This window comes from Urocampus carinirostris, chromosome 12, assembly GCF_059441175.1.
Source record: "Urocampus carinirostris isolate Australia breed hairy pipefish chromosome 12, RoL_Ucar_1.0, whole genome shotgun sequence".
Taxonomy (NCBI): domain Eukaryota; kingdom Metazoa; phylum Chordata; class Actinopteri; order Syngnathiformes; family Syngnathidae; genus Urocampus; species Urocampus carinirostris.
Genome location: NC_142360.1, coordinates 28,542,211 through 28,569,462, shown reverse-complemented (window position 1 = coordinate 28,569,462; position 27,252 = coordinate 28,542,211). Strand labels below are relative to the sequence as shown.

General features: G+C 37.2%; 1 protein-coding gene across 1 annotated transcript; it reads left to right on the top strand.

Moving 5' to 3' along the window:
- The first annotated feature begins 1,501 nt into the window (after positions 1–1,501).
- Positions 1,502–27,049, top strand: stxbp3 (syntaxin binding protein 3). Its single transcript, XM_088349910.1, has 19 exons — positions 1,502–1,630; positions 4,207–4,256; positions 6,499–6,580; positions 7,550–7,626; positions 7,720–7,792; positions 8,499–8,599; positions 9,582–9,727; positions 10,499–10,592; positions 11,989–12,113; positions 12,500–12,598; positions 12,684–12,741; positions 14,766–14,831; positions 18,139–18,219; positions 19,474–19,609; positions 21,541–21,647; positions 22,209–22,307; positions 23,258–23,343; positions 24,639–24,787; positions 26,528–27,049. Exons 1-19 carry the CDS (start codon positions 1,585–1,587, stop codon positions 26,629–26,631), a joined length of 1,779 nt encoding a protein of 592 aa, XP_088206036.1. The 5' UTR covers positions 1,502–1,584; the 3' UTR covers positions 26,632–27,049.
- The last annotated feature ends 203 nt before the right edge of the window (positions 27,050–27,252 follow it).

Sequence of the window (27,252 nt, the reverse complement as noted above, 5' to 3'; positions counted from 1 at the left end):
GCCAAGGATTAATACTAACGACATGCTTTAAACCTGAGTAAACAGCACCCTCTTTTGTATATATATATATATATATATATATATATATATATATATATATATATATATATATATATATATATATATATATATATATATATATAATAATAATAATAATTTCCTTGTATTGTCATTCTGTGTAACAATGTACACAGAACGAAATGTCGATTGCACCTGACCCGTTGTAGCGAGCCGATGCAGCCGCAGCCAACAGAGGGCGCCGCATATATATATATATATATATATATATATATATATATATATAACACCCCCCAAGGAGAGCGTGCCCCACTATTTGAGAATCACTGTTCTAATGTAACTGTGTTTTTACTTGAGTAGAAACTTTGGCTCCCAATGTTGGCTTAGAGAGGGATCAGTGCCACCAGGCTGTACTTGCCCAAAACACACCACAGAAAATGGTGCCCCTACGATCGCATTATATCGAGGGATTATTGTACTTTGAATATATTTTTCATGAATTACTGACAGGGTTTCTTGTCTTGAATTTGACAGATTTGATAAGTAAGCATGCTCACAACTAATAAATGAATGACCGAAAAGTACACAGACTACACGGATCATCCAGTGGCGAATTTATTCGCATACCTGTCAACCTGTACGTTTTTGCCATACAAAGTAGGTTTATGATGCATTTAAAGACGTATACGACGTACAAGAAAATCTGTACGGAAAAACACAAATTTGTCAATGATGGGTACCATCCGGTATACACCGACGATCACGAAACGGCAAATCAATCAAGTCAAACGAGTTCGCTGCGGTAGCCTCTATCTCGGTATCGTTTTTTTTTTTGTTGCAAACAAAGCGAGCGTTTGATGCCACTGTACGCATGCGTCTGCCGCTGTAGTGCCTAATTTCGACTCCCCTGCAAAATCCTCCCCCCCCTTACATGAACGCGCATTCTGCTGCGCTTCCGACAATAGCAATCGTATTCTACATATTAAGCTTATTAAAACAATGAAGCTACGGTTTACAAAAATAGAAATGCCAACTAATTTTTTCGTCCAAAAATATCTTTATTCAAAAATGTAAATTTAAAGTGTTATTAACGGATATTTGAGTTACACTGATTACAATTGTTCTTGATTTTTTACTTTTTATTTTTTTTAATATTAAAAATATCTACAGAATGATATAACGAAACACATGTACAGTATAATATGTTAAACTACATAAATAAACGCGTTTGGAAAAAAATAAAGTGTAAGATCATTTTTGTAATTTGTAAGGGGAAATACGACGGTTTGTAAGGGCATGGAGCCGTGGAGGTTGAAAGGTATGTATACAGGACAATCTAAAAACAAGCATATTTTTAAAAAAAAACTATTACCAAATTCACTACTGATTGACATATTAAAATGTTAATACTTAGATCAAATTTAACCGAATGAATAATGTATTTGGAGATGTCAAGCGTTACGCTGAAAATTGTACATAGAAACCGGAAGTTGACCACTCTCAATACAGCTGAAACCGGAAGAGGTGCGGACCCTGCGAAGCAAAGGACTACAGTGGAAAGTCAAGATGGCAACTGGGCCAGAGAACGGGCTGAAAAGAATAGTTTGGAAAAGTAAGTTTGATACTCGTTAATTGGAAAACCAGAACACAATACATTGTATTCACGTGGTAGATAACTGACCGTATGAAACTTTTGATGACATGTTACCTCAATTTTGACTGTGTCGTATTAACGGAGAACGAATGATAGGCAGTAACAGTTATTAGCAATTTAGGTAAACACTGACGAGAATCAGAAATCCAAAGAATCGTTTTTTGGAGTGATTGTCAGTCCCAGAGTCAGCCGCACCTTGAATGTTGTTGACGCGAATATGGTTAAAGGTAGGTAACTAATTTTGTTTTCCCCAAACCTTATAAATTGTTAACACCAACAACAAACTGAAATGTCATTGACTGACCTGATAAGTAAGGATTACTCACTAGCCATATTATGTAGTACCGTAATTGGGCACGTTACTTTAGAAACAGTAATTAGTTATAGTTACTCACTACTTCTTCCAAAAGTAACTGAGGTAGTAACTGAGTTACTCTAGAGTAAAAGTAACGTGTTACCAGGGAAAGAAACTTTTTCCGTTACTTTAAAAAGACGTTGATGTATGTAATGAATGGTAAATGTTAAATGGTCTGCATTTATATAGCGCTTTTCAAGTCAATGAAGACCTCCCAAAGCGCTTTACAATGTGCTTCACACTTACCCATTCACACACACTCACACACCAATAGCGGCTGTGCAGCCATGCAAGGCGCCTACCTGCTTATTGGGGGCATTTGGGATTCGGTGTCTAGCCCAAGGATACTTTGACATATATTAATAATACTCCAAAATGGGTAAAAATGTAAACGTGTAGTAATCAGTTCTTTAAAAAGTTCATGATTCATTTGATAATTGACTAATTGTCGGTTGATTTCTAGTTTTGTTATCGTCCTTTTTCGAGTGACAAAGGAGCACACATGAGATTCTGAAAGGATTCAAGAATAGAGAAGAACAGATTGGTAGTTGTGTTATAAAACGATGTTATGTTTATTGCACTTCACCAGCAACACATTTATCATACTGTTGAAATGCAACAAAATAAACCGTAAACAATACCATTAAATAACAATCAGCATGTACATAAAGACGCACAAAAACATACATAAAAGCACCTAAAAACATACGTGAAGACGCACAAAATGTACGTAAACATACAAACAAAAAACGTAGGTAGTAATGGGAATTATTTATTAAAATGTACCATTTATCAAATTGTTCGAATTAGTTATCTGACTCCATTAACCAAACACAACCTACATTCTCCTAACAATGCGCGCTCGTTTCTTGATGAAAAAATGAACAAGAGACTGGCATTACCACACGGGGCAGATTTAATTTCTTAAACAATTTAGCTAAGTGAACTCCATCTAATATGGCCGAATTAGACGAATTAGTGTCGCTCGAGTCTCCGTCAAGCTTCCTCTCTCGATCTTCTGCTTCCTCCTCAGCCCACGTTTCTTCCGCAAGCTGGTGTGCTGGCTCCTCCCATGGGCGTGCCAATGAAAGCCCCTACGTGGGGTCTACCCCCTCGCCTCGATGTCTGGAGAAACTCAAAACAACACCGAGCGTTTATCAAAACAATACCTGACGTCCTTCGTCAGAGTCCTGTTATCAAAATTCCCCAGCCAAAACATTCCAAATTTGGAACAGCGTGACCTGAAGCCCACTCAGTGAAAATCTTCATTGCACTCGATAAATGTAACTTGTATTTAATAGTATAAAATTCTTTATAGTAAAATGTATAAAATCCTTCATAAAAACACGTGAAATGTGGGTGAATACACGTAAAACGTACACAAACACACAAACAAAAAATGTGCGTAAATACAAGTAAAATGTTAGTAAATACACTCAAAACGTACAAAAACACATTCAAAACGTACGTGCACACAAAACGTACGTACACCCAAAACGTAGGCACACACAAAACGTACGTGAATGCACACAAAAACGTATGTAAATACACACAAAAATATAAGTAACGCACCGCCTTTAACCGTCAGTAACGGCGTTGTAACGGCAGAAAAAAAGTAATGAGTTAAATTACCCTGTTACTGAAAACAATAACGCATGTTTTATTGTGGGCACATGCGGCCTATAGTCAGGTGCAGCCTATGTACTGTATGTGTGGCGGGGTGTGCCTCCTGCTATGGTTAATGCAGCACCACAATGCTGTTGGGTTTGATGAGTTGATCACAAAGTTCAGGTGGATTGCAGATGTTTGTCCTTTTTTATATATAGTTGTAAACAACTGTTTGACAAACATGCAGTGTCATCTCTCGATAATCCAACACATGCGATCCAGCAACTGACTGGAAGCTAGCATAGGTCACAACTGTTTCAGTGCGTTACTTCCGGCATAATTTAATATCGCACATAACACTCAGTTACATATATACAAAATGTATTTTCCTTTAAAAATGTACTGGGTGCGGCTGATAATCAGGCGCGCCTTTATGGTGTGAATTTTACGGAAATCCGATTACAACCATGATTGTCTTTTATTTTTTCTCTTTGACTGAGGCGACTGCTTATTGTTTGGTAATTTCTTACAAATGACTTTGTTTCGCTTCGCTCTTAATGTCTTTTTATAGAAATTAAAGAAACAATTATTGAAGACTGCAGAAAATCGGAAGTATGGAAGGTAAGTGGCCTTTCACTCGGGCGGTGGGAGAGGAATTGTTTGCAGAAGGTACTTTGGCTTAACTTAACTACAATCAATTGCTGCAAACAGAACAAATGAAGAGTACCGTACAATATACATGAATATTTATCACGCGGTCTCTTAGAAACAGCTTTGTAGAACTAATGGTAAATGGTCTCCATTTATATGATTAATGCATTTTTATAATAGAAAGAGCATCACTTAATGCTCTTTGTATTATACACGTGAATGGGCTTGTGCAGAAGGATAGAGGAGGATGCAATAGAGTAAAAAAGTCTACCTGTGTAAATTAAATCGAATAATTAATATTTGCCAGACTGTGACCTGTTATTGTTTAAATGTGTTAAATTTCACAATGACGGTTCATGGATCCCATAACAGCATGGGTCCTCGGGGCACCAATGAGGACGCAACTCTGGACAGCCTTTTCCATTGTTGACGGTCCCTGGCCTGTTCTTGTGTCCTGGCAATGTTGGCACCAGTCCATTCTTTTATTTTGTGGCATTGGCATAAATTTGTTTAAGGAAGTAGTTTCCGACCAATGTTGTACTTCCATATGGTGGCCCATAATGCGGCTTGCCATACTCTGTCAAACGCCTTCTTGAAATCAGCAAAGGCATAATAGAGGTTTCTCTGGTGTTGTTGCAACTTCTCACATAGGATTCACAGGTTAAAAATATATAGTCGGAGTATAGCTTAAGACTTCCTTTCTTTGGTAGCATAATTACGAGAAATGTGTCCATGCAGAGGGCCACTGTCCTGTTTGCCAGATCTTTCTGCAAATCTTTGTCAAAATGTCTATAGTTTGCCCACCACCATTTTGAGTTCTGATGGGATGTTGTCGCTTCTTGGAGACTTTCCGTTCTTCAGTGAGTTAATTGCTGTCCAGACCTTTTCTCTGTTGCTAGGGAAGTCGTCACTTTTCTACGGGCCGGAATTTTTAAGGACCTCAGGGTCTCCCTGTGTTAGGTGGTTGTAGAGTTTGAAGTAGGATTCTGTCTATCTATTAATGATCTTTTTCTTCAGTTAGCTTATTCCCTGCTTCATCCTGAATGCTGCTGACTTTTTCCCGTTTTGTTTGTGTGAGGTATTTTGCTTTCTTTGAATTGTTCTAGTTGAGGCACTCTTCTAATCTTATAAATGTATTACTGGTAGATGTTATTGATCACAACATTTAGACATTCCTGTACAATCTCTTGAGCCCACAAGACCGTTTAGGAAAGATGTGCCTTAATTAATGACCAAAATAGGGAAAATGATGTTTCACAACAATTTTTTTAAAAAAGTGGTCCACATTGACAGATGGCCTTGCTTTTCAATCAAAAACCTATTATTTCCCAAGATGTTACCACCATTTTGCAGGCAATCAAAATTACCTCACAAAACGTACATTTCACAATCAAAACAAGAATGTTGGTCTGTTTTTAAAAAACATGTTTAACTTTTAATTTGATGTCCATTTATCTTGTTTCAGAAATTTGAAATATTCTGATAAAGTTCCTTGTTTCTTCTGATGCAATTAAAAAAAATATTACATTCTGTATTTGTTATCATACTGAGATAGTACTAGTCTCATTGTTTGAATATTGCTGATTAGAGTAATAGCCTATTACTAAACTTTTTTCAAGATATTAAAAATGTTGTCATTTGATTTTAGGTGTGTGCCATAATCAGCTATATTAAAACAATAAAAGACTTGTAATATTTCAGTTCATTTTCAATGAATCCAGAATATGCGACATTTGTGTTTTTCAATTGCATTCCAGAAAATAAGGGACGTAATAACAATATTGTAATTTACCAAGACGGTCCTGTACAACCTCCCAAGCTCAAAAAACGTTTGTTTTTGACTTGAATTATTTCATATGATATATATATATATTTTTTTTTTGGGCCCCGGGAGTTGTTAATAACATCCACTATGTTAAATAATTTGCAGCAAAGTTATTGCCCTTCTGCAAATACAGCCTTGAAGTACTGTTTTTGTAGAATCTCAATTATTTGAGGACTTGAATAAAATGTAAAATAACAATAATTAAAACCAAAGAAATAAATTAAGCACTAGTAGGACTAAATGTCCCGAAACTAACTCAAGTAAATGTCACCAAGTAAATGTAATAATACCCACTTCTAGCAATATATAGCTCCAAAATTCACAAAATTTCAACATGCATTTTTTTGTATCTATGGAACTTTATTGACCTGTACAATTTCTTTGCAGATTTTGATTCTGGACCCGTTTACCACCAGGCTTCTATCATCTTGCTGCAAAATGTCCGACCTGATGGCAGAGAAAATAACAAGTACGAGTAGTCACCAAAATAATATATATTTTTTTTATTTATTTTTTTATTTTTTTAACCAACAGGAATTTTATAAAATCTTAAAGCACGGTGTATTGTTTCTGTTCTGACTGGGCATTAGGACAGCATTTTTTAGAGAGCAACTGGGTGTCTTTTTACTGTGAACGCAGCTTAAAATACATCACATGAAACTCTTCTCTTGGCCTGTTATAGATGCCTGGTTTCTGACGGTAGTTGCTCATCCATTTATACTACAATGATACTTTGTATCATCTAAGTAATTGTCAGGATGCTGACGTTTTTTTTAATCCCCAAGGAACAATGACAAGCGAATGGAAATTGGTCGGTTACCACGGCAACCACCAATGATAACAACACAAGAACATAACTTTTCACATCTGTGTTGCAATCTTTCACTACTCTCCACAGTATAGTTGCCCTAGAGCTGTCATTAAGAAATATAGGGCTACCATTTTATGCAACACAGCCCCTCATTTGCGGGTTTTTTTTTGGCGCATTTGTAAATATCTGCTCGTCTTAGTAATCGCTAAACGACTCTTTGGTTGTCACTATTTTGAATGGCCCAATGATCTCAAAACACATAATCTAGACAACTTACACGATACCAGATAACGTCGCAGCTGAAAATGGCTTTAAATGTGCGGTGGCATGGCCTGTTGGCATTCTGCAGCCAAAGGTATGGACACAAACCCCACGCAATTGGCACAGGCTTTAGCTGGTTGGTAACATCTAATTGGTTACAATACATTACAATATTGGGCTGCGAGGTGGTAGTGCCAGCCCCTCCAATAAACTAGTATAATGTAAATCACATTTAGCAAATATTCTATGCAAAGATGTATGAAGTATACTATTATCATCTTCTTGATAATTGAATGATACATTAACTTCATTAACAATGTAGCCTTAAGGATAATGTTCTATACAATGCACCTCTTTTTTATTCAGTTGTGGAAGACCTGTACAAAAGCAGAGAACCGGTTCTTGAAATGAACGCCATCTACTTCATGACACCAACACCTCAGGTATTTTATTACTGCTCCTTGATTTCTCATGCCAAACTGTCTTCATATTACAATATATTCTACCCACATTTGACCTCTTCCATCCTTTTACAGTCAGTGGATTCATTTATTGCTGACTTCAAGCCTAAACCCAAGTACAAATCAGCGTATGTGTATTTCACTAACTGTGAGTAACGTGCTAATAGCTAAATCATCATAAATCGTCAGTAATTTATCTACTTGGGATGTATTCAGACCCGCATGGGTTGATCCTCTTAGAGTGAACCATAATTTATTTCCTTTACTTCTGCTTTTCTGTCTGAATACACGCAATTGTATCCTGGTGTGGATCTAGACCTAAATTTTCAGGCGATCCTGGTCCATTTTGAAACAAATTCTGGTGGAGTTCGCTTATTGTGTGAATACAAATTGTCTTTGATCTGCAACAAAACAGGAAAAAAAGTCCATTTTAATATGGGGAACTACGTCAATTCTTACATAATTCACTTATTAGTCATTTAGTGTTATGTGCAATGCATATGGTGTGGGCTAATACGATAAATTCTGCTGTCCCATAACAGAAATAGTTGTGTAACCCAAATGAGCTTGGTCATCCAAATTTCAGCACAGATATGCAGATCAGGAATGCAGCCCTACAATATATTTTATATTTCTTTAAACCTTTCTGACTAAATGGAGCACACATCGCCATGTTAGTGCAAAAATGTTCGCTTGCAAAGAGTGATGTGCAAATGCAAACTGCACAAAACGAAATAATTTAAGTCTGCTTTTGGTTTAGACCAAACAAGAGGATGAAATGACTGCCCAGGTCTGAATACACCCTTAACGAGTAAGATATAAATTCACATGGCTGAAAAATATTTCTCCCATAGATTGTCCTGATGACCTTTTCAACAATATGAAGCTGTACTGTGCAAAATACATTCGTATATGCAAGGAAATAAATATATCCTTCATGCCTCACGAAGCACAGGTAGGGCTTTTCTACCCTGTTTTAAATTGATTATTTTTGTGTACATTTTTATAGTGACCCTTTACATACTGATGGTTCAGTTTTTATATAGTGTACATTAGAGGTCGACTGATTATCGGCACCGATATTTGGGAATTTGAGGAATATCGGTATAGGCTTTTCAATTTTTTCAACGGTACAACTATTTAGGCTCAGATACAGCCGAGCCTCCCTTTCCCTTTTTCGGACGCTCCCCTACCCACTCATTCTGATTGGATAAGCGACCTGAGGAGGAACAATGACATTAGAGCAGGGTAAACCGCGGCAGCTCAGCTAACTCCTGAGTCCTGACATGCCCGTGAATCAAGTCTGCTGATTATATTGATATTTTAAGAAGTCAGTGGTAAAAAAAGTGTGTGTGTGATTAAGAGATGGCGTAAAAATTGTAGTTACACTGAGGAAAATAAGTATATGAAAACCCTGCTGTTTTGCTATTTCTCCCACCTAGAAATCATGAAGGCGTCTGAAATTTTCATCGTAGGTGCATGTCTACTGTGAGGGAGATGAACTAAAAAGAAAAATCCAGAAATCATAATGAATGATTTTCAGGGGTCGCTTTGTTTTTGTATACCTTTATACGAGTTGTCTCTAAGCTTAATTTGATTTCCTACACTTTTAGTTTTTGGTTTAAGTGTAAATTAAGTCATTTGTTAGTTGTGGTGAAACTCAAATTTATTCACTGTAAACGGTTTTGGAGAGCTATTAAAGTTTTATTTGAATTTATCACAAATATTCTTTGTTTCTTTTAGCATTATTAAAAGTTTCTTACCCAATTTTTTTAAGCTTTTACAGCAAATGAATATTGGTTATTAGCCTCCTCTGAATACAAATAATCAGTATTGGCCCTGAAAAAAACATCGGTCGATCCTTAGTGTACATAGTTATAAGGTTAGTATTAGTAGTTCTGAATAACGAAAATATAAAACTTTTAAATGTTCTTTAGGTGTTCACCTGTGATAATCCAGGAGCCTTCCATAGCATCTTCAGTCCCAACAGTCAGGACAGAAATAAGACATTGGAGACACTTGCAGACCAGCTTGTCACACTTTGCGCCACGTTGGATGAGTACCCAGGAGTCCGATATAAAAAGTAAACCTGTGACAATGAATGAACTCAGTTTGCACACATTATTTTCAAGTGGAAACTTAGTTTGGATGTCAAAACTAATGCAAGGAGGTAATATGTTTTAATGTCCAACCCTCACTGAAGTGATCTACAACTGTGTGTGAGTTTAAATGAGTTGCATTGTGGAGCCAAGATACCACAAAACTGGCAAGTGTCAAATCCATGGAAACTGTCCATTATCCACATATTATCAGATTACTGTAGTTTTTTTAAAGAATAACACCGCTCCGTAAACTAAAATGGCTGCTTTTTCATATTGTTTTTGTTGCATGCGATTGTAAAGTCAAGGGCACTCGAGGGCAGTCACTTGTATGTCTTCTTATTTATTAGATCACCTTATTGGTCATGTAGCCTCGTCGTGTCACACAAGTCCAGGGGTGAAACTCTTCATGTGACATTGTCAAACATTCAGATTTTAATGTGACCATACCGGGTATATTTACATGGAATCAATAGTCCGAATAAAATCTGAATATTGACAATAATCGAATTATGTAAATCCAAATCAGAAGTCCGATAATGGTCCATAGTCTGATTACCAATAGTCTGTTTTATTCATTTTAATCAATACACTAATCCCTAATAATTATCAACACATGCTTCATAACAAATCTATTGATTCGATAATGTTAGAGCTTTAGTGTTATCGTTATTACTGAATTTAGTTCATGGAAGTACTTGTGTATTAGTGCATTTATCTTAACAGTGGTTACTAATAACACGTTTTCCCTCTAGAGATACCAGCATGGAGAATGCTAAAACCCTTGCAGAGTTGGTCGACAACAAACTTTCCAGATACTATGAGATGGAAGACGGAAATAAAAAGAAGGTCAGAAATCTCAATACTTGACTGAGAACTTTGACAAAGAAAAACGAAAGTTTAACTTCTAAATAGAGGAACGTCTGTTCATATTCGACTTATTTATAGCCCTAGAAACATGCAGAATAAAGGGGATATTGACAGTGCAACTAATCATCATTCATTTCAGTCAAAATGAATAAATGAAGGGCCTTTGCTGTCTTACACCATTATAACAAGGGGGCTTCCATTTCATTCCAAGTAAAACAAATTTAAAAGATAAAAATGTGCAAAAGGATAGAAACGTTCAAAAACAATACTTTAGATATAATATAATAATCGTGTAAATTTACAGTGGCAAAAGGATAGGAACGTTTAAAAACAATATATTAGATATAATAAAATAATTGTTTATATTCACAGTGGCAGTTGTTGCAGTACATTATGCTCATGGCCGCTGTAGATGGCAGTCCAAGGTGGTAAGGGTTTTTTCGTAAAGAAGATGTTCCTCATTCTGTTTGCAGTCCAGGAGAGATCCTCTGGGATTAGGACCCCAGGAGCCTGAATGTGTGGAACCTTTCCAAACAGTCGCTGTTGCTGTAGCGTCAGGTGGTTCACTCCTGTTCTGCCTGAAGTCCATGAGGATTTCCCTGTTCTTTTTGTGTGTTAGGGCCAGTTTGTTTTCAGAGCACCAGGTGGTCAGCCTCTGTACCTCCTCTTGAGGCTGTTTTGTCAGCTATATGAGATCAACCTGACCACTGTGGTGTCATTAGCGAATTTGATTTAGGGTTCACATTTTTGTGGAAAAATAATAAAAGATATACTAATAATTGTCTGCAATGTATGCAAGCATCACTTCTGCCTTAAGTAAGGATATTAACTTCCAGTCACTGTTCTAAGGCATTCCAATATTGTCAAAGGGATCATTCTATTAAGGTAAACTGGACAAAAAGAATAAATTACCCAAGTATATTGTTTAACCCCATTGTGACTATTGAAAGCGCTATTGCTTCATTTTTAAATGCAAACAATTTGATTCAATTCTACCACTCGCGCAATATCTATCTGTGCTCTGTAAAACTATACAATAACAATATAGTCAATATTTCACAGAGACTTCACGAGAAGACGTCCTGTAGCATTAAATTAAATGAAGCCAGAGCTTTACATGCATACCTCAATTTTAGCAGAAATCCATCATTATCTTCTTTCTATAGATTCCAATAAGGATGTCGGATTGTTTTGTTCATTTTATATATTGCCATCATTTTAAAAACGGGTTATGTGTTCTTTTGTTTAAAACTCCTTTTAGAACAGTTCAAACTTCATTTTGTTGAAAGTGTGTTGCTTTTAGTATAACCTGCACAAATGCAGAAAAATTGGATGGATTGGCAATTAAAGTGGTGTGTTTGCTCCTTTCTTTCAGGAAAAGACTCAAGCCCAGCTGCTGATAGTAGAAAGAGGTTTTGACCCGGTCAGCCCGATCCTGCATGAGCTTACATACCAGGCTATGGCCTACGACCTTGTTGATATCCAGAACGCGACATACAAGTAACATAACATTTTAATTAATGCTATAATATTCAAAAAATTTTTAAAGAGTGATCAATGTATCCTTTACCACAGTAAGATTCTGGCGGGCCGCCAGGTTATAATTGGTCCGCTTTATTGGTGTTGACCTGTGTCGTTGCTTGTCATAAGTTTTTTGTATGTTTCATTCGTTTGCAAGGGCAAACATTCATCATAGATCTAGCTTCTTAATTTTGCTCTAAAAATGCTTGAGATTGATGCGTTGGGGGGTCATGTCCCTGGACCCTCCTAGACTGTCCACCTACCAGGGTCTTAACAAATTTCAATGGGAAACACTGGTCATAATTAGAGGATCGACGTTCACAATGTTACGTCTTGTAATGTTGATGCTTGCTTGTCGTTCCCAGGTACAAGTCTAAAGATGGCTCAGAGAAGCAGGCTCTGCTGAATGAGGATGACATGCTTTGGGTTAAGTTGAGGCATAAGCACATTGCTGAGGTGTCTGAGTAAGTCTAAAACAATAAGAATGAAGCCAATTGTTTGTCCCATAGAATCTAGACTGAGCATTTCTTTAATATGTTCCTTAATCAGACAAATCCCAAAGATGGTAAAGGAAATATCTGCCAGCAAGAAGCAAGCAGATGACAAGGTACAATCACCCAACAATGAATTATCTACTAACTTGAGTTGTGAAATATCGGTGATTAAGTTTTCATTGTAATTGACATAGTTGAATAACTATTATCATATATATGTTTTAAATTGACTCATTCACAAATAAACTTGTATAAATAGTTTTAAAACTTTTCTATCCACTTCCAAACCTGTATAAATTTAAATATTAAGCTTTTCTTACATCTGAGGCATCTTTAAATTCTTGTCTACATTCCTTTCAGATGCTTGATGGTGAAATGCTATCACTATAAGCATTATTACATCCAGAAGTGGGCAATTATTTGGAGTCAGGGGCTTGATTGGGTTAAAAGATTTGGCCTGGGGGATGATCCTGGAGACCTTTCTATTTTTGTCCATTTATGAATAAATTAACATGTATTTACATGGTATACTGTATTGATTTATATTTGTTTTTAAATAGATTGTTTTCATCAAATTGGTTCACAATTATAGCAAATAACATGTTAGTCCCTTTTTTGAAGTACTTCATTAGATACTTAGTTTTTTAGTATTACTGAAGTTGTATTTTTAAGTATTTCTGTAGTATATTGTTATTACTGTAGTTCTGTTATTGTATATGTTTTTAGTATTTCGGAAGTAGTATTTTTGTATTATATATTTTGCGATCAAGTACAGTGGTATATCAACTTACAAATGTCCCTACGTACGAAAGTTTCCGGTTGCGTAGGACCTTAAGGGGATAATATTGCCTCTAGTTATGATGTCAAAAATACAGTACAGTATGAGCTGCTGTTCGCCGCTCCCAGAGTTTCCTGAACAATAGACAGTGAAAACACATCCCCTTGTGACGTTATTCACTAACTGCCCTACATCAATAAACTGGTTAATCGCTCCAAATCTGCCTGGCAACCAGTGCTCATGCACTTCGTGTCACCGTCACAGATGAGGAGGGGGGGTTCCCACGTTTGTCTTGTACATTTCCGACGGATTGTCAAAAGCCAGCAAAATCAGACGTCAATGGAACAGTTTTTCAAGAAACGCGAAGCAAAAACGTCTAGATATTTTTATTATTTACTTTGTTCTTCGTTTTTTCCAATTGTGCCACCCGTTTTATGTTTACTTTGCGATAATTTAATTTTAAAATGTATTCGCATGCAAAATGCGTCTCTACTTACGAAGTTTTCAGGTTACAAAGTTACTCCCAGAACTAATCAAATCCGTAAGTAGCTGTACCACTGTCGTTGGATTATTCCTAGTATTTCTGTAGAAACACAGTATTTTCAGTAGGAATATTTCTGTAGTATTTCTTTAGTATTTTCGTACTATAATCTTAGTTTTATTTTTTAGAATTTCTACAGTAGTATTTTTGTAGTATTTCCATCGTAGTAATTTTAAAGTATGTCCATAGGAGATTTCTTTGTAGTATATCTGTAGTATTTTTGTAATATTATTGTAGTTTTTGTATTAGTTTTGTTGTGATATTTCTTTAGTAGTATTTTTGGATTATATTACTGAAGTGATATTTTTGTAGTATTTTATTAAATAATCTCCTTTGAGTATTTTGGTGTATTACTATAGTATTTTTATGCTATTTCTTTTGTAGTATTCTTTATTTCTATGGTATTTTTTATTCTTTTCAGCTTAAAAGCAAAATTATATCCCCGATTTTAAGCTCTAAATTTGGTATTTAGTTTTGGAGAAATTTTGTAGTATTTCTCTAGAGGTATTTTTGTTTTACACTCACAAAAGAACAGTGAGGACAAAGTGGGCACTCAAAAACATTTTTATTAATAGAACTGTATCTACTATAAATATATTATTATAATTTAATTTTGTTTGGCTGGCCGTGTGAAAAAGCCTGGGGGCTGCATGTGGCAGTGAATATATTTATTTACTTGTCCTTTCGATATTTGTAGCCAGCGTCACCATACATCCACCATTTCTTCATTTTTCTCATTTGCTTTGTGTTGGTGACGTTTCTCTTCCACAAAAGGTATTTGACTGTATATTTATGTGTACTTATCTCTTCATTTTCAGATCACGATTAGCAATTTGGCCCAAATGATGAAAAAGATGCCATCATTCCGTAAACAGCTGACACAGGTATGTTAGCAGATAGTCACCACCTAAAACTGCTTTAAAATAGCCACTTACTAAAAGAAATTCCAAATATTATTAAAGTATGTACCTAAACGTTGATAATTATTTAATGATGTAGTTAATAAAGATTAATATACTGGTAAAAAGGTAGAACTATCACATATTCAAACCATTTACTGTACCTTCTAGCAGCCCTTCAATGGCAAACACTCATCCACCATTTTCGTATTTTGGAATCGTTTCTTTCTTCCACTCATTCAATGTTGTCACTGTTTTCCACTTTTCCCTTTATCACCTTCTTGTAACCCATTATTATGAGCAAAAAAAAAGAAAGAAAACCAGCAAAATCACCGTAAAATGAGACGTTGTCCCTCTCAAATACTGATTGACTGAACAGGAAGAAGAGATGGAGCAGGGCATTATCGCTATCTACTGTTAAGTGTCAATGACCCTTTGTTTTTTCCTATGATTTTGTTTTGCCAATATTTTCTTCACTCAACAATACAAAACTCTACAAACAATAATTCAGTGTCCCATAGCAGCGCTGTATACATGCTGAGCCAAGTTCAACAGCGGCTCGTGCACATTACAGAGAGGTAGAGAAGTAGACATGATCAAATGTTTGTACTCCATAGTATTGTAGAAAAGCAAAATATGGTTATCCCTTGTTTTTGTATTCAATAGATATCAATAACTTATACATTTAACTGTAACAACTATAGATCTACAAATAATAACACAGAATTGCAGAGGATGGAACGGTCTCTATTGCCATTATCGGTGTCTGAAATAACGCCTGCCCGGACGCCCAGGGCGTGCATCTTTTTCGTCGGGCGCGCAATTTACCAAATGTCTCCGCCCGGGTCTCCAACTTTTTCAAGGGGATAAAAAAAAAAAAAACGAAAAAAAATCTATTTTTTTCAAATCAAACTTTCGCTTTATTCTGATTTTGAAATCTTAGTTCGGTTTGGATATTTTGGAATTTCGATTCGTTTGGCAATTTGCATACTCGGCGGCTGATCAGAAGCCTGCATCGAATAACTTCGTGCTTCCGGACTTTCCGGAGCATTAATAGGTCGTGCATTTGCATATCATTTTCCAAAGTAGACGCACAGAGAACACAAGAAAAATGGAGAAGTGGTCAGGAATCAAGCCAAAACCTCAGCCCCAGAAGAAAGATTCAAAAGAAGCTAACAAAATTGATGACGCTACAAAACGTAAACGTACATTGAAAGCATCGTGGAACGAGGAGTTCAAGTGGCTTGTAGCAGACGACGCAAACGTTGCGTGAATGAAGATGAGTAAATACAGGTACATACTGATGGCAGATGGAAAGCAGAGATGTCATATACATACAATGAATGTTATAAGTAGATTTATAATTAACTTAAATTTAAAGTGTTGTTCTGTTATATATTCTGATCATCTATCCTTAATACTTTGAAACAGTGTTTTTTTTTGCGATCAGTCTTATTGTGTTTCAAGTTTTGAAAAATGGGGCAGGCAACTTTTGCCCTGGTGTCCGGGAACTTTTTGTCATGTATTTCAGACACTGCCATTATACAACAGTACACTGAAATTGGAGGGCTTCTCCATTCAGTGTAAACTGCATGCTAGCATCGGAGATCCAAGGGTTGAGCAAGGTCTTGGTGATAAATAAAGTACAAACGTTATGACTGTAGAGGTTTTCCACAAATTGTAGCTCCAGGTCATCTGTTTCGTGGGTAACTGATCTGGCGTCTGTGAGACTCAGACAGGCTCAGCAGAGGTGGCTAAAAGTGTTGTTCCGTAGCTTAGCGCCACCATTGCCTTCTCCCCCAATGTCGCTTCAGTCTCTTCCCGGACCCGTTTACAATCCGATGGTGATGAGCATTTCTTTACACTCTTCTGACTTTCCTCAGAGTTTCATTTCATTGATTAATTTTGTTTCAATGTAACGAGCCACTAAAATTCTAGCTGTAGCTGTGCTTCGCAGTTTGTTTTGTATGATGGACACATTGACTTGTGCGCCCGCCTAACCCGGCTGTTAGGCTCGTGTATGCTGTCAGTCTATCACAGTCACTCACACAGACAGTCAAGAACTCTGTTCCAGAAAAAATTCATGATGAAAATCTGTGAAGTAGCAAAACTACAATGAGTAAACCATGATAAAGGCGTTAATGTATTCTAATGAGGAGCTCAAGGGTTTGGAAGTAGTGTCAGCTAATTATATGTCACAGCATGGCTATGTGACCACTTATCAGTCTATTTTTTTGCTATTGGGACGATAACTACTATGTCATATTCTGTTGTCATCCCTCAGCTAAATTATTGTGTATCAATACAGTGTTCATTTTACCTCTGAAAAGTGATGAGTCCCGGGGACTCGCATGCTCAAAAATCTATGGGTCCCAACAGAGATCTATGGGTCCCCAAAATTGAGTGTTATCGAGGTTGAAATCGTAAATCGGTGACAAATATATAAAATATAAATATGTATTCATTCAGTTTTAATCATCAAATTATTAATTCATTTTCGGCATCAAATTATTGGTGGTAATATACCGATTAAAGGGATCACCACAAACCTGTCTTTTTTTCCATTTTCTCCTTTTATACTTCTTTTTTTTCTTAACTTCTTTATACAACATAATAATTCGTAATATAATGCATCAAAGCAAGTGAGCCGTTTAAGAGCCGGCTCTCTTGAATGAGTTGAGCCGAAAAAGCCGGTTCTCTAAAAAGACACGGACTTTTCATCCCACAAGTCGAGATCGACGTGCAGACGAAAACTCGAACCGCGAGACCAAAACAACATCTGCCGGATCTGCCTGACGAAAAGTTTGGAGTGCGGCTCGGTAGCCTAGATGGTAGGGCGCTCCGAGACTGGGAGGTCGCTGGTTCAAGCCTCGGCCGAGTCATACCTAAGACTTACAACATTGGTACTCATTGCCTCCCTGCTTGGCGCTCGGCATTAAGGGTTGGAATTGAGGGGTTTGGTCACCTAATGACTCCCAACACATCAGTTGGGTCCAAAATGGCGGTGCCCTGTTTGGCTGCGGCTCCATCGGCTCGTTACAGTTTCACTGCACGGATCAGATGTATCGACATTTCGTTCTGGGTGCATGGTTACAAAGAATGACAATAAAAGTAAATTCTATTCTTCTTCTAATGACAATTTTGTGTCAAAAAAATTGCGTCCCGGGGACGCACGTTGATTTGAGACTATGCGTCCCCAGCAAAAATGATGCGTCTAGGACGCAGGGACGTCGGCAAACGAGAGCACTGTCAATAATACTAATCGATCTGTGTCCTTTTTCCTTGACACTAGAAAACGGTTCACCTGCAGTTGGCTGAAGATTGTATGAAACATTTTTCCAAAGATGTTGAGAAACTGTGCAAAGCTGAACAGGTCTGTCTAATATTACTATTGACCTATGGCTAAGCCCCGCACCCTTTACTCACTTGGACAAACATTCTGTGAAAAGCGCTATGGCAAGTGTCACAGTAAGAGACATTTGGCAGGAGGCAATTGATGCTTTTTGGGCCCACAAAGATCACATGTAAAGTCACCAAAAGGGTCTTAACTATCGATCATTGGGGGGTTATATTCATGATTTCATTGATGTGAATGTGGATGAAAAGCTTCAGCTTCAGGCAAAAATGTACAGGTCACAATGCAAACGTTATAAACCGCATCTTGTTGTCATTACCAACTTGAATAACAAGGTTGAGGATCAGCATTGTTCATGCGTTGCAGGGTAAGATATGTGATTTACCTTTAACTATTTAACCTAACTTGACTTGTAAAATAGACTTTGTTATTGCTGCTAGCTTGTATTAGTCTAAACAAGCTAGAGTTGAATGATATACTCAGCTTTTGTAAATCTGTTCACATACATTACCACGTTTGTTTTGACACATTATTTGGATTTAATCCATAGAGAACTCGGTTACTGCTCCCATACTGTTCTGTTTCATCATGTGGACCAGATGTGGGAGAATCGAATCTAAGCTAAGTTAACGTTATTATGGCTAGTGCCATTTAGCTAACAACTATCGATCATGTATGATTACTAACATACAAAAAACAGCAATAATACAAAGAGATGTAATGTACAATGCATCCGAGAGCTAACGTTAGAGATGTTAACGGTATAAATAACTTGATATTTCTCTCCATCAAAGTGTCAAAATGTTGCCTCAAATATAATGTTGACTTACCTTTAAAACAGATGTAGACATCCTTATTAATTTTATCCACATTGAGTTGGTGCTGTGGTCGATTTTAAATGTTGCCTGGGAAAGAGTAAAAAAAAATCACCCTATAGCCAAGCCTCTCAGAATGCCTCGTATGAGATTTGCATGTACCCAATGCACACCATTTGATCATTTTAAAGTTTGAAATGTAAGAAAAAACGGACATAGTGCAATGCTTTTGAATGTACACGCCAGCAGTGAATGTCCCAGGTGTATTGGCTTGGCTATGCGCACTGTGATTGGCTCATCACGTTTTAGGGCGGGGATTAGCCATAGGTCAATTACCGTTTTGCCAAAATATTTCAATTTAAATTCCTGAAACAATTGGGAGACCTTTATGCGTATTTTAGAGAATTGAAGTCTTGTTTCTTTTTTAATCATCAGACTCTTGTTATTGTTTGTATAGGACCTTGCTGTGGGTTTTGACGTGGATGGACTGAAAGTCAAGGACCCTATGAGGACGTTGTTGCCAGTGTTGCTGTACCCATACAGTACCTACGACAAGATCAGAGCTGTCCTGCTATATATTTTCAGCGTCAATGGTACATTTTAGTGATATGATGGAAAACTCTAATAACAGGTGGTAAAATATATGTGTTACTGTCCAGTTTTTTGGTAAGTTGTTCCAGGATAAGGAAATTAAGCTTTGGTTTCTTAAAGTTATAGACTAACACAAAAGCACAAGAGTCATTCTAGACCTCTTCCTATATTTGAAACAAATGTGATGTAGCAAGGCTGCACTCATATTATTGAGACAGAATGGCAGAATTTGTGTCAGTTTACACCAGCCAACACTAATGATAGCAGATGGTAACATTTTAAATAAGCACAAATTATGTGCAATCAGCAAGATAGCAACTTTATCTTAGTGATCCAAGTTTTGATCAGTGATACATCTAAATTGTGCGAGGCACTTTGTGGAGCTCTAGTGTGTGACTTTTTTGCCTCATGCTGGTCCATATCAGGTAAGTATTGAGTAAAAAACTTTGTTACGCCAGCAATGGAAATGAAAAAGTAGCTCAGTTCACCAGGTTATATTTACAGTAACACAGTTCACACATAGGTTAAACTTTAGAGAAATTGACATTCCTTGGCCTGCACACACACCTTAAATACATTTTTAATTTATTAGTCATCAGTGGGATCAATAAAAATGATAAAAACAATAATTATTATTATTAACAATACAATACTGTATTATTATTAAATAATTATAATATTAATGATAATGTTAAAAGTATTGTTATGATTATTATAATAAAAGATCTACTAGCTAGCAGCGTTTGTCGCTACAATCCATAGTAGGCATTGGTAGCAAATACTTACACTTCCCTCACCTTTATCCTACTTACTGCACACTCACTAAAGCATTCGCCGTTCAAGTCAATGTAAACCAGAAAGCCACTATAACTTACCAGATATAAAATGTGCACAGCAAACTCGTGCATTCCTAATGATTTCATCATTCCAACCAGTTCTTCTAATGGCTTGCGAGTGCGGGCTGGAGGGTTAATGTCTGGCTTCAGCACGGTACGGAAGAAATGGTCCCAGAATGAGGCTACTCAAAGAAGCATCTTAATGTTACCACATTTATTCTGACATCTACATAGTAACACGCAACTTTGTATTTAAAAAATTAAAGAAATGTAAAAGTAATGTAAAACAAGCTAGATTGACAGAGACCATGATTTAAGTTTTATAAAGGTGTGTGGCAATTAGATGACTCAGCGTCTGCCTGGGAGCCTAACTAATGGTTTGCCTCGGTTAATATGATTTCAAATTCCGCACGCCCCTTAAATATCTGATCACTAGGGTCCATGTTGGTGCTTGAAATCCTTGAAAATACTTGGATTTATTTTTTTCAGGATTAAAAAGTGCTTTGATTTTGGGTGAAGTGCTTGTAAATGCTTAAAACTGTTGCTGTGTTTAGTGTTGGCATTGCTCTTTGGTGGCTTTGCTTTGCCAATGCATTACAGCCCGCATGATTAATGACTGCTGCCATTAGTTTGTATGGCATTATCCTATGAAGCGTAATTACACCCCATGTGTCGCGCCCAAGAGGACAGGTGCATGCTACACCTAAAGTAGTGCACTACTAAATGTGTTTTTTTTTAAACTGAAAATGTAATTTACATATTACTGTCATTCTTACCTAACAACAAAAGGTTGGAGAGAGTTGTTTCATAAACAAATATATTCGCCTTTTACTCGAGATCCAAAATGCATGTCTTGATGAATGCACACTCAAGATTGGGTCCTGAAAAAAAATTTAAAATGGTCTTAAAAGTCTTCGAGAAGTGCTTGAATTAACTAAAGCACTCGTGTTTGAACCCAGAATCCAGAATATGTGTCCTTGGTTTTCTTTTAAGATCAAGTTTTGTACTCTCTTCATATCAGGCGATGAGGTTACAAAACTGAACATATCAGCTCTGGTGGAAACTAGGTTTTTTTTTGTGTGTGTGTGTGTCCCTAGGCACAACAGATGAGAATTTGAACAAACTAATCCAACATGTGAAAATTGAAGATGAAAAAGAAGTGATCCTAAACTGGAAAGAGCTTGGAGTCCCGATCATCACATCTGTACGTGAAAAATTAATATTGACAATGTGTTCTACTCTACACTGAAAATCCTGAATAAAATGCATTGAAGGTTTATGAAGCATGTCATCACAGAGTTCCCCCAAGGTCTTAAACACTTAAAAAAAGTCTTGTATTTGATTTAAAAAAACTTAATTAAAGGCGTTGAAATGGTCTTAAATGTAACTTTCAAATGCCTTAATTTTCCTTGTCTTATCTGCGTGATAGCGTTTATAACTGTGTTTTAGTAAACTAACAAAAGTACGGGATGTTGTGTCATAGGATTATTTTTCATCTACTCTATCGATGACCAATAAATGCATCTGTAGGAAAATCCAGATTTCGTGTTTTTAAAAATGTGGCATTACGTTGGAGCTTTATGTGCAGTCAGTCTTTAAACCGTTGAAGATTGGTCTTAAATCTAGTTGGATGTGGTCTTTAAAAGGTCTAAAAAGTCTTAAATTAGAATGCAATAAAATCTTTGGGGAACACTGCATCCTAAGAACACTATATTTGGGATGCATTCCACTTAAATTCCTAAATCTGAACTATCTGTGATTTCAGACCAGTTTGTTAGCCCGCAAACCTACCAGACGGGACCGTTCTCAGGAAGAAACTTACAATCTTTCTAGGTGGACACCTGCTATTAAAGATGTGATGGAGGTTAGTAAGAAATCATTTATGTTACTGATTGATGCTCCATTGACTTTTTGACGGCAGCACAATTTTTACTGCAAAAGCAAAAGTGGGTTATTACCTACGTTTTTGGGCATGATTACCTATGTTATCGGGCGTGTTAACTCACGTTTTCAGGGCTGTTTACCTTCATTTTCAGACGTGTTTATCTACGTTTTGAGATGTTTTTACATACAAGTCCAGGCGTGTTTTCTTCTGCTTTTGTGTTTACCTACGTTTTTGGGCTTATGTAAATGTAAATGGGCTGCATTTATATAGTGCTTTTCAAGTCAATGAAGTGCTCCCGAAGCACTTTACAATGTGCTTCACACTTTTCACTTTTACACACTAACCAACCAACAGCAGTGTCAGCCAAATTAACCTACGCTTTCAGGTATGCGGTCCCATGTTTTTAGGTGGGCTGACGTTTTGTTTTTTTTGGGCGTTTTTGTTTACGTTCTCTGGCATGTTTCCCGGGTGTGATTCACACTACATTGACTAAACTAGAGGAGGCTGGAAGAAAAATTGACCAAAATCACTCTCGAGCAGTGTGAGAGACTAGTGCTATCCATTGGCCGTGGATGTGCTGAAATCATTATCCGCAGAGGCCTGTAGACTTCTTACTAATTGCTTTGGATTTGTTTTTCATGCCAAAGTCATTGTTGTTCTTTAATTTGGATCAGCGTGTTCTCTAAAGTTTGATCAGTGCATTTTTGGCAAAATACAGTTTTTTTGCTGAGAGCTTTATTCATTTTGTAAAAAAGGTGTTGTACTGAGCATAGTTTGACACGACAAAATGTCCTTAAAATGCAGTGAAATTACTTAATTTTTTAGTAGTTCTCTAATTTTGATCTCCAGTTTATATTCAGCCTACCATCTTATTTTCAAAACACAGCATTTTGCAAAAAAAGGAACTAAATAAAAACTGTTACTCTCAGGATGGTGTTGAGAATAAACTTGACTCCAAAGAGTGGCCCTACAAGTCTGAGTGTCCAACTGCTTGGAATGGTTCTGGAGCTGTAAGGTAAGTCTCATTATAGCCACACTATGTGATGTTTGGCAATGGTTACTTTAAGTCGACTCATGTTTATTTGTATAGCCCTTTATCACAAGGAGTCTTACTAGACTTAAATTTCAATACATTGAACTAGTATTTATTGTGTGAGATATATCTAGGCAATGTTATAATTACTGAAAGAAAAACAGGATTCTATAATTAACATAATTTGGGGGGATTTACCCAAACAGGCGTATTTAGCTTACTGGCTAAAACAAAAAACAAACAGACCACATGTTATTTGTTTCGTCTGCAATGCACCTTGAAGATGAGGCAGATTTGATGGCTCACATCTTGGCCAGTGACAGGAACCATTTGGGGACAACAATTGATCAAAAGATTTCAACCCGTTTGCCATGTGTTCTGTGGCCTTTACCCATGTTTTGGGGTGACGCTCAATGGTCCCTTCTCCAGCAGCAAAATAAGAGAGACTGAGGGTTGTGTGCATCCACCTTTTAAGGCCTTGTGGTGGAGGGGGGAAGGCAAACCTTCCCCTATATGCATGCCCCTTCCTGTTTGGTATTGCATGCTTAATTTTATGTGATTAAAAAGAACTTACAATTTGGTTGCCAATGGTTAGTTTGCCCTCAATTATGCCAGTTTGTGTGTTCATTTTCTAGATCAACACATTTTGTGGACAGGAATCATCAACCATTAGCACATCATGACACAACAACACAGCAAAAGAAACTTCAGTGATGTGAAATGTCAGAGTACTCATTCATCATACCATTTTGTGTTGGTGTTGAGATCTTTGCGACATAACCCAGATACGCCATTTTGAGTGCCATTTTTTTTAAACTGTTTATTATAGAGAATTGAGACAGTTTATCAGTCAGCTTAGGCAATCCAATCATCCGATAGGGAACAAAAGGTTCAAACAAAGGTTGCCTTGTGTGTGGTAAGGTGGGTCTGAAGCTTCTGTATCTGTAATGAATAGGAAGTCTTTCTGTACCGATTCAGAGATTCTACCTGCACGTGTATAAATATATAAGGTTTAGAATTGAAAAATATGCAAAGTATAAGCTGGAGTCTAAATAAAGCAGTTTTGCATTGACTTACCAGAAGGCAGATGGGTGGAAGTGGGAAGGGCAGGGAGAGAAATCAGAGTCCTGACAGCCTGATGGTTCTGGCTCTGAGACTTTGCAATCTTTTCCCTGACTGCAGCAGTCCACCGTTTCATTTCATTTCAACATTTTCGACTTGCTTTTCCATGATACGTATTCATTATTTGATTGTCGTGAAATGCCCTTTTCTCACAGTGCTCGTCAGAAACACAAATCCAGTGCACAAGATGAACGTCGGACTGGCTCACGCCTCATCATCTTCGTCATTGGAGGAATCAGCTACTCTGAGATGCGCTGTGCCTACGAGGTTTCACAAACTGTCAAATCTTGTCAGGTCATCATAGGTATGTACTAATGCACTTTAATTTCTTTTACAAAACTCAGTCAAGTTGGTATGCTACATAAACCGTCGATAAAACATTATGCAAATGGATTGGCTCTGCTCCATTACAGCTTTGTGACGCAAAACCATTTTTAGATGGCATTTTTTTTTTGGCAGCAACATTCATCTATAGAATGACCTACCAGATTGCCTGCAAAATATTGTAATACTGGAAAAACTTATTCTGGCCTGAGAAAGTTGAATGTCTTTCTGGGAAAGCTGCTGAGTCCAACCAAAAATGCCAGGTCAGCTTTTTTGGGAAGTATTCAAATCTGGGGTTAAATATGGTGTTGAGATTCAATGTGGGCAAATAGTTCAGTCAAGAAACCCAAAAATACTGAATCCGCTTTCTTTTGTGTCAAATCTAGAGTAACCTCCCTGACCGTAAAAGATGGTGTTGATATGTCTAGTCAACAAACCTAAAATTGCTGAGTCAGTTTTGGGGGCATTTGTGTGGCACATTATATAGCAAATGACTTTGTTTATTTTATTTGTTTTAGAAGACAAGACTCGGGTATTTTTTGCAAGCATTAAATTCCAAGTTAGCAAATATTAGAAAAAAAAAGACTAAGTTTACCGGTTTGATCATGAAATAATTTATCTTTACAGTGCAAAAATGGAGTAAGGACTTAAAATGATTTGCAAATCATTTTATTTTTATTCCACAGGATTCACTGGATTTGTTTTTTTATGAGATGTAGTTTTGTCCGGGGCCAGATTGCACAATAAAAAAAACTCACAGGGGCCGGACTAGAGAGAGAGTGAGAGAGAGAGAGAGTGTGTGTGAGAGAGAGAGAAAAGAAATAGAGGAATAAAGATGAAAAAAGAGAAAGGGTGAAAGAGGAATATTGATAAAAACAAGAATTAGAAAGGAAGATAGCACGAAAGAGGAGGGATAAAAAGAAAGAGGGAGAGAGAAAAAAAAGGGAGTAAGAAAGATAAAGACAAAGAGAGAACAAAAAGAGAGAGAGAAAATAGAAATGAGAATACATCGAGGGAGATAGAGAAATAGAGAAGAAATAAATAGAGCAACAGGGTAAGGATGAGAAATAAATACAGTTCTGGTTGCTTTGTGAGTCGCTCTTGGCTTTGGTTTGGCGACATCCAGTGGACATATTTCAAACTGCAAGTTGTTTTTCTCTTGTGCTACTCTCAGCAGTGTCTCGCGGGCTGGATTTAAACCCTTAATCGGCCTGATCTGGTCTGTGGGCCGCATGTTTGATTTAGGTGATTATTTCTGGTTTGTTTTTGACAACGTAGTGGCAGGTCAGGCGGCACGGCAGCAGAGTAGTTAGCGCGTCCGCGGCACAATTCTGAGGTCATGGGATCAAACCTTCCTGTGTGGAGTTTGCATGTTCTCCCAGTGCTCGCCAGGGTTTCCCCCGGGCACCCTGGTTTCCTCCCACATTCCAAGAACATGCATGTTAGGTCAATTGGCCGGTCCAAATTGTCCCTAGATGTGAATGAACGAGCCAGTTGTCTGTCTCTGTGTGTCCTGCGATTGGCTGGGAACCGGTTCAGGGTGTCCCCTGCTCACTGCCCGAAATTAGCTGGGATGGGCTCCAGCACCGCGACCCTACTAAGGATAAGCGGTGCAGATAATGGATGGATGGATGGCAGGTCATTTTAACCGAAAGCCAACAGGAGGGTTCACTCAAACTTGCGGTTTGTTTCAACCTGTATTTTTTTTCTTCTCTTGTAGGATCTTCACATATTTTGACCCCCATCAGTCTACTGGATGACATCAAGGCCCTAAGCAAACGTCCTATGGAGACTCTTACAATTGATGACAGGAGCAGTAAATGAAATGCATTCAATTAACAGACTCCCCAATGTTCCCATTTTACTCATTAATGTTACCATGTTTGTACACAACAAAAGCCCATCTTTGGGGCCATGAAGGGAATTGATTTGCTTGTCTTTTTATCTTCGCCTTAGGTAACTCAATGTATTATTTCTGCAAATAAATACTCCATATGTTAGCTTTGCATAGTAAGATGTGGTGGTTTAGATTGTGTAAATTGAATTCACCCAGTCCTGGGAAAATATTGGAACAGTAAAATACACTATTCATAAAGTACATATCGTATCTAAGCACTGGGTCCCATTAAACCCCCTGTAAAATTGACCAGCCCTGTGTGTAAACATTAACCTGTATTTTTGTGTGTTTTATGTGCTGTATTTTCCTTCAAGTTCGACTAATAAATTGATGAAGTGGTTCAAATTCTACTTTTTTATTTGTGCAATATAGGATCAGAGTGTTCCTACTGACATTTTTTCAACATAAATAACTGTATTTGGCATTCCAGTACCTAACAAGAAATAGCTTGCAAACATCTATGAAATGTTCCCTTCTCCAACACTAGGGGTGGGCAACACTTGGAATTTTAATAGCGATCTTATACAAGTAAATCCATGGTTTTATCG